This window comes from Lucilia sericata, unplaced genomic scaffold (genome assembly GCF_015586225.1).
Source record: "Lucilia sericata isolate MDLA Ls3-8-SP2 unplaced genomic scaffold, ASM1558622v1 Contig000209F_arrow, whole genome shotgun sequence".
Classification (NCBI taxonomy): domain Eukaryota; kingdom Metazoa; phylum Arthropoda; class Insecta; order Diptera; family Calliphoridae; genus Lucilia; species Lucilia sericata.
In genome coordinates, this window is record NW_023994237.1 from 508,140 (window position 1) to 517,408 (window position 9,269).

General features: G+C 31.5%; 1 protein-coding gene across 1 annotated transcript; it reads right to left on the minus strand.

Annotated features, from left to right (window-relative positions):
* Positions 1-2,510: 2,510 nt before the first annotated feature.
* On the minus strand, positions 2,511-6,751 carry LOC119602135 (CD109 antigen-like). The gene is made up of 8 exons (XM_037953494.1): positions 6,635-6,751; positions 6,302-6,563; positions 5,976-6,243; positions 4,863-4,950; positions 3,694-4,777; positions 3,198-3,576; positions 3,064-3,140; positions 2,511-2,999 (listed from the first exon to the last, which is right to left on the minus strand). Exons 1-8 carry the CDS (start codon positions 6,682-6,684, stop codon positions 2,511-2,513), a joined length of 2,697 nt encoding a protein of 898 aa, XP_037809422.1. The 5' UTR covers positions 6,685-6,751.
* Between the last annotated feature and the right edge of the window lie 2,518 nt (positions 6,752-9,269).

The following is a 9,269-nucleotide window of genomic DNA, read 5'->3' on the forward strand; positions in this document are numbered from 1 at the left end:
AAAATATTGGGTTTTGGTGGGAAATTATAGTGATCACATATTTCACTTGTTTTTTCTCTATCTCTTATAGTTTCCAAGAAAAATGGACTTTTATGTTTTCACTCAAAATATCTGATTTTAGTGGGAAATTATAGTGATCACAGATTTCACTTGTTTTAGATTTATGTCATATAGTTTCCAAGAAAAATGGACTTTTATGTTTTCACTCAAAATATCGGTTTATAGTGGGAAATTATAGTGATCACAGATTTCAATTGTTTTTGCTCTATCTCTTATAGTGTCCAAGAAAAATGGACTTTTATTTTTTCACTCATAATATCGGTTTTTGGTGGGAAGTTATAGTGATCACAGATTTCACTTGTTTTTGCTCTATCTCTTATAGTTTCCAAGAAAAATTGACCTTTATGTTTTCACTCAAAATATCGGTTTTTGGTGGGATATCATAGTGATCACAGATTTTACTTGTTTTTTTCTCTATCTCTTATAGTTTCCAAGAAAATTAGACTTTCATGTTTTCACTCAAAATATCGGTTTTTGGCGGAAAATTGTAGTGATCACAGATTTCACTTGTTTTTGCTCTATCTCTTATAGTTTCTAAGAAAAATGGACTTTTATGTTTTCACTCATAATATCGGTTTTTGGTGGGAAATTATAGTGATCACATATTTCACTTGTTTTTCTCTATCTCTTATAGTTTCCAAGAAAAATGGACTTTTATGTTTTCACTCAAAATATCGGTTTTTAGTGGGAAATTATAGTGATCACAGATTTCAATTGTTTTTGCTCTATCTCTTATAGTTTCCAAGAAAAATGGACTTTTATGTTTTCACTCAAAATATCGGTTTTTGGTGGGTAATTATAGTGATCACAGGAAACTATAAGATATAGAGCAAAACAGGTGAAATCTGTGATCACTGCAATTTCCTACCAAAAACATAAAAGTCCATTTTTCTTAGGATCTGTAAGAGATAGAGCTAGGACAAGTGAAATCTGTGATCACTATAAGTTCCCACCAAAAACTGACATAAAAGTCCCTTTTTCTTGCAAACTATTAGAGATTGAACAAAAACAAGTAAAATTTGTGATCACTATAATTTCCCACCAAAAACCGATATTTTGTGTGAAAACTTAAAAGTCCATTTTTCTAGGAAACTATAAGAGATAGAGCAAAAACAAGTAAAATCTGTGATCACTATAATTTTCCAGCAAATGCCGATATTTTGTATGAAAACTTCAAAATCCATTTTTCTAGGATAGAGCATAAACCTGTGAATTATGTGATCACCATAATTTCCCACCAAAAACCGATATTTTGAGTGAAAACATAAAAGTCCATTTTTCTTGGAAACTATTAAAGTTAGAAATGTCAAAAACCGACATATAATTCCAATTTTCTTAGAAGCTATGTAAGATAGAGCAAAAACAAGTGAACTCTGTGATCACTGGGGTATTTTCGGAACCTTTTGAGTTTTGTCTAATATAGAACCAATAAACAATAATTAAAAATTGGCATTCTGAGTAAATGGAAATCTATAGGAAGTAATTATTAGTATTTTTTAATTCTCCAAGTAGCACTCTTTGAGATTTCTATAAGATTGAACTTTGAACCATGCAATTAAACACGCAGAGTCCTGAGTAAATAAAATTATATAAAAATCGACATTTTTGTACTTATTGAAATTTTTGTAATATTGAGACTGAAATCGTGTAATCAAACTTATAGGATTGTGATTGCTTTAACATCTATAAAATTGGACTAAACATTACGTTACGTTGTTATTGGCTAGAAACATGAAATTAAGTATGTAGAGCCTGGATTAGGAGAGAACACATTAAAGGTGACATTCTGGTACGTTTTCGTTCTAAAAAAGGTACTTTTTGAATTTTCTATAATATTTAAACTAGAAATATGAAATTAAGTTTGTAGAGCCCGGATTTGGCGAGAACACATAAAAGGTAACTTTTAGTACTTTTTCGTTCTACAAAAGGTACATTTTGAAGTTTCTATAATATTGAACCTGGAAACATAAAATTTAGCATGTAGGGCCTTGACTAGGTAAGAACCTATAAAAGGGGACTTTTTGGTACTTTTTCATTCTACAAAAGGTACTTTTTGAATTTTCTATAATATTGAACGTAGAAACATGAAATTAAGTATGTAGAGCCCGGATTAGGTGAGAACACATAAAAGGGGACTTTTTGGTACTTTTTCGTTCTACAAAAGGTACTTTTTGAAATTTCTATAATAATGAACCTAGAATCATGAAATTAATTATTTAGAGCGTGGATTAAGTGAGATCCCATAAAAGGGGGCTTTTTGGTACCTTACCGTTTTGCAATTGGTATTTTTGATTTTTTGTAATAAAATTCGTACTGACTGTTTTTAACACATCATGGTGAAGGGTATATAAGATTCGGCACAGTCGAATATATCACTCTTACTTGTTTAAATATATTTTGTCATTTTATATATTTAGAAAAACAATATTTAGTTATATATTTGGAATTATTTATAAAGTATAAAATTTCGTATTCGTACGATTCAAATTATAATAATCATACATTATAATGGCTGCTGATTTTGGCTTTAAAATTTCAATTATTTTATATGTAGGAAGCTCTAGACAATAAGTACCATTTGCCTGTAATTTATTTAGATATAAAATTATTGTCGCTTCTAAATTTGTGATTTCGATTTTCTGCACAATATTATTTTGCCTTAAAGACATACTACTTTCAGCTTCAGATCTAAAACCAGAAGGTAAATTTATTTCCATAATCACCAAATTGCTGGTTTCATTGGTCATATGTGATTCGGTTTGGTAAATGAAACAAACTTTCAAATTAATTTCTTTCTCATTTTTGTAGATTGCTTTAGGTCGAATTTCAAAATGACGAAATTCTGTGTCATTTATGATGTTGTATTGTTGAACGAGTTGTATCAAGGAGGCTCCATTGCCCTCTGTTTCGAAAATAATATGGTGTGTGGTTGTTGGTAACTAAAATTATAAATTGTTATTTTAATATATTTTTATAACATAACACTTTTACAAAATTAAGTACCTCATGTTTTTGCAATTCTAAAATATTGTTTGAATTCACATGAAATTCACCATTTGCCACTTCATTACTTTCTAGATCTTTGGCAATATAGGAAATTTTTAAATCAATATTCTTGAGATTTTTATATATTTTTGAAAATTTTACTAAGGCTTCCAAACCCACTACGGTATCATGTGAAGATGTAAAGCCTCCCTTAGCATTACGCTGTTTTATAAGCCATTTTAAGATCGAAGTATGATCTCCTGGAGTATCCAGCAGAATTATTGCTGCGTATGCAGTAATTTCAATATCATTGGCCAAATTTTGATTATTTCCCGACCACCACCTGAGACCATTATTTTCGTTGGCACGTGATTTCAGTTGATTTATAAGAATATCAGCATTCTGATGTTTAGCACGTTTTAATGCAGTGGCCATTAGGGTTAATACATAAATATCGTTGGTATTATTTAAATTTGAATTTAAAAATTTTACTCCAATTTCTATAGTCTTTTGATGTTGTTCGACATAAGTCTGAAATTGTAGATTTTTACAATAATATATGAAATTAATACAAATGTTGAAAAAAAAGATTCATCGATCTTATAAGTACATCCATTCCAGATATATTAAAACCCTCTTTGTACTTACTTGATTTTCCAAAAATGCCATTAGTATAAAGGCTGTCAGTCCATATGCATTTTCATGTTTAGAATCTAACAAATAACCCGTATATAGAAACTCCCCATTGGATTTTTGTTGACTAACCAAATACTCTAAAGCAGATTCAATTATATTTGATTCAATATCTACGAACTGCGAAGCTTTGATGAGATAACGCACCACATTGGCGGTGAGCCAAGTACTGGGTTCCTCATCGGTTGCCATGCCAAAAACGCTATAACCACCATTACCATGACGAAATGACAGTTGCTGTTGGTAATTAACTTCAATTGATGAAAGTAAATTTTCAACCAAATCCTTCTCCTTAGACAATTTATTATTTGCTTTAAGATATTGCAAAATCAAGATTCCAGGAGCAATGTTTACCATATTTTGATCACCGGACCCAGTGGCCAATGGTATAAGATTATTAAAGTTTTCCACTGTGGGTATTAAATAATGACCACCCACAGTAAAGGTAATATAGTCAGTATCGGGGACTATGTCTACTGGCATTTCAAGGCTTAATGTGGAAAAAAATTTCTCTTCCGACGGTACACTTAAATACAAAGACTGACTTCTTTGCTTGACAATTCCTTCTGATATAACTTTAAGTTTCTGTAGAACCGCATCTGAGTTCAAAGAACTTGTAGCTGTAATTCTTAGATTGATATCACCCGCTTGTAGGGGATATATAAGAAATTTCACGGTTTTGGCGTTATCCGCTAATATGGTAACGATTTTAGTCTGTTTTTGTTGATCATTTGATTTCTGCACAACTTGTTTTATTAATTCCATAAAATTGAACTCTTTATCATTATTATCTAGAACAACTTCTGCGTCTAGTGATTGGTTGGAATAATTAAATATTGTTATGGGTATTGCTACAATTTCCCCACGTTTCACTGAATTTGGTAGATTTAGTGATATGTAGAAGGTTTGTATGGTAGTGATATCTGTGGGACCATTTACTATTCCAAATCCTGTTATATCGTGATTTGAAAATGCCGTTAGACGCCAAGTGGTTATAGTGTCTGGTATGGAAAGAGTTAATTTGGTCGTAGTTTCATTGCTGAAAGTGTAAGTGGACTTGTTAGTTAGTTAAAGTATTTTATCATAATATAGATCGAAATTCCAGAGATTATATGAATACTTACATTAAAAAACTATCAAATATCCAGGTTTCTGGGAATTTTTGACGAAAACGATGTATGGTAGGAACAATAACTTCAGAAACTACAGTAACTGCCAAGAAATGCATTAAACCATGTTAAAATTTAAATTCAAGCAAGTATAAAAGTATAGTCGGTCATGTCCGATCATATGATACTCTTCACCGAAGTACCCAGTGTTATACTAGGTCCAATAATGGTGCATTCACCTCATAATTTGATAGAGTACATAATATTAGTTACAAATATCCTATTTGTGGATTGCTCTCTGTGGGTCTTTGAATCAATTATGGGGTGAAGTTTGAAGGATTTGATAGAAGGATTTGGTGGCATATCATAAAGTCCCTGGATGTTATGACAATATTAAAAGCGGCTCAATGTCTATGAACAAAGAGTCCACTTATCAAAAAAATACTTGATTTAGCAAATCCGGTATTCGAAATACCCCAGAATCTTGACGGCAACGAAAGAGCAAATGTAATAGCTTTAAAGAGAAGGGAGCTAGTGGTAGTTAATCTGATGAACGTATAGCATTCGACGCATTAGAGCTAAGAGAAACCCATAAGACCTGTTGCAATAATGAAACGGTGGGAAGAACCACAAAGATTCTATGGGAGACGCTAACAAGAACAAAACGAGAAGCCTCTTCTGAGGTTAGTCTGAGTCATACAGGATTACGGGCACAGCTATACAATATTGGAAGTGTGGATTCAGACGAATGTAATGCCTATAGAGAGGATAGTGAAACTCTGGAACACTTTATTTGCCATTGACTGACTTTTGTTGAAATTAGATCCAAATAACTTGGGAGTGATATTATTCCGGATGTTACACCGCTCACGAACAGTGATTCAAAAATTCCTAAGAATTACGTCCAGGATGCTGAGTTTCTGAACATCTGACGATGTTCATTGATCACTACATAACAAACATTTTCTATGAAAAGGGGCGCACAATAGACCCAATAGTGAGCCTAAATTGACTCAGAAAATGATTCTGAGCCGATTGTTCAGTGTAGAACCGATATTTTTGTGTGTTGCAAATATTAAAAAAAAACATAATACCCTGCCTGGTGTCGGCTATAAAAAATGTTCTTACCACTTTGATTTTGATATGGATAGTGAGCATTCGTTAAGGTCAATAGACCGGATATTATACCGGGATACAATACAGCTGCCATGGGAGAATATGACCTTTCATGAATCAAGTCCGACATTATATCATCCTTATATAAATCATATGTATTATCCAATAAATAAACACCCAAGTCCACAGCCAATAAACTAACATACGACTTGGGTTGTGCATTTATGGTAATTGTAACTTCATCGCCCGGTTTCACTTGTTTGGGTGCTGATAGTGAGATCTAGAAAAGGTAATTATTTAACTAATTTATATTATTATTTTAATTTACTAATTAAAACCTGATTTTCAAATTCATTGGGAAAACTCAAATGCATTTCTTCGTAACGTAAATTACCCTTGTGAATATAATACACGTAGATGAAAGAGTCTGGTATCATCTCAAGTGTAGGCATTATCTCTATGATATAGGAATTCTGATAAGGTGGTATTTTAACATGTTCTGTATGTATGAGACTGGCATGACCCATTATCGTATACATCAAATAAGGTATACTGATAATCGAACTGACTTCAATTAGTACAGGTTTTCCCAGTTTAAGTCTGCGAAGGAAAACATTTAAGCATTAGAGAGATATGTACATTCATATTCATAAACGAGAAATAAAACTCACTTTTTATCCACCAACTTCAGACGACAATAGAATTCCCTATTGTTCAACATTAAATTGTCATTTGTGTAAATATTCGATAAAATTCCTATAGAATCTTTAAATTTAAATTTATGTGTATCATTTTTATGATGTTCAAACTCAAATGTTGCTATGCCATTGTCATCCAAAAATGTTTCATACACTTTATTGCCATGTTCCATGGTAATTGGTGTTTTGTGATCCAATACCGGAGCTCCAGTCCAGTGTTGGACATTTACTTTTAAGCGATACGGTTTATTATTTTCAAATTCGATCTCATTGTATAGAACTTTTATATTATAGCGTTGTATTTGTACAAGAATACTTTTCTCTTCCATTTCAGTTCTACCTGTTTGCTTTTCGGTAAGTTTCGCCTTGACAATTAGATTGTAGGCACTTTCGTTCTTAATATTGAACTCAACGGAACCTATATTCTCTATATCAACATGTTTGGATTGTAACATTCCTGGTGGAAAATAATTCCACAGTTCAACTGTAGCATTTCCTTCCACATATCTATTGAATACATATTTTCCATAGATCACTACTTTAATGTAACCATCTTCCAAAATTGCTATCGAAGGAGTTTTTAGGAACACACTAAATTTTGGTAGAATGTAATTGTCTATTTCAATGGATTTTGTCTTGGAATAATTATATTTTCCACCTAGAGTAACCTTAATATTCCAAGTTCCTAAGACAAGATATTTAGACAATAGGAATTGTCCACCATAAACGCCTTCAATGAGAGAGATCTTATCAAATTGCTTCACACGGTTATATGTACTATCCTGAGGCGATATGAAAAAAATTATGATTTAAAAATATATATAGAAAACCTCCACATATTTCCTATATTACAATAACTCACCAATATTTCTACATGTACGGGGTCTTCTATTTTTAATGGTCTCGTATGTTCATCTAATATTACAACATGGAATTTAACCAAATCTTGAGGTCTATAAACTGCTTTATCTGTTTGTATATAAATGTTTGGACCATAAACAGGATGTTCCTTTAAAAGAGTTGCATTTTTAAAACTACATCCGGATAGGCCTTCTGCATTTAAGGTGTAATATCCAACAATCAATTTTCCCGGTAAAAACTCCAATAGTGTTGATTCATATGGTTGTAATTTAATATCTTTGAATTCATTAAAATTTGGTCCTTCAATGCCTATGCGCATCAAGCAGGGACCTTTGGTCTCATGGAGTGTAACAACAACAGAATATTTCCGATTCGATTTTATAACACCGGGGGCATTTATTGAGTAATAACTGTTAAACAAAAAAAAATAGTTACTAAAACCATTACGGAAATCTTTAATAATTGAAATGAGATTAGGCGATATTAATAAGAAAGAGAGAATTACACTGTGTGTAATTTTTTAAATCAAGGTAATATAATAATATATGAACACTACTACGTGATAAAATACCAACAAAAGGCCCATGTCTACAGTTTTGCCCAATGTTTTTTAAGTGCTCCCAAAGATCTTGATGTAATTTTTGCAAAAAAGTGATAATTTTCTCAGGCTAATATCTTCTGAGGCAAAGTTGTAGCTCTTGTCATAAAGAACAAAAAGTGTGAACATATAAAACCAAAGAAGGGTATATATAAGTTTGTCATTCCGTTTGCAATTTCTACAATATTATAAAGTTAATATATATAATGGATCCTTATAGATAGCGAAGTCGATTAAGCCATGTCCGTCTGTCTGTGTGTGTATTGAAATCAATTTTCTGAAGACCCCAGATATCTTCGGGATCCAAATCTTCAATCTATCATGCTTTATAGAAGCTTCTTATTTAAAATCAGCAAATCAGCAATCCAAGTCAACTTCTGAAAATTTCATAAAAAAAGGAAAAACGAACATATGTATGTATATTTGAATGTGTGTTGATTGCATTGTCTTGTGTATTTTGTTTTTGTTTTTTGTGTGTTTTATTTCGTTTAGCGTTCTTGTTGTTGTTTCTTTTGCTATTACTAAAATAATGGTAGAGTAGGGAAAAATGAAATAAATTTAAATTTTATAAAATTTATATTTTTGTAAACACACTATGGTGACGGGTATATAAGATTCGGCAATGGCGAATGTTTCATTTCAAGTGGAAAGTTTTACATTGTGAAATTGAAATTCTTTTATTAACGTCACCTGCACGTATACGTGCTAATGATTTATTGATATTACAAATATTAAGTATACGCCTAATTTAAAGAAGCACTTGAAAATAAGTTTTTTACGATTTGATCTTCAAGATGAAAATTTTTTTGATGGTTAGTTAGTTAGTTAGTTAGTTAGTTAGTTAGTTAGTTAGTTAGTTAGTTAGTTAGTTAGTTAGTTAGTAGTTAGTTAGTTAGTTAGTAGTTAGTTAGTTAGTTAGTTAGTTAGTTAGTTAGTTAGTTATTAGTTAGTTAGTTAGTTAGTTAGTTAGTTAGTTAGTTAGTTAGTTAGTTAGTTAGTTAGTTAGTTAGTTAGTTATTAGTTAGTTAGTTAGTTAGTTAGCGTTCTTGCGTTCGTTAGTTTTTTTTAGTTGTTCGTTCGTTCGTTCGTTCGTTCGTTCGTTCTTCGTTAGTTAGTTAGTAGTTAGTTGTTAGTTAGTTAGTTAGTTGT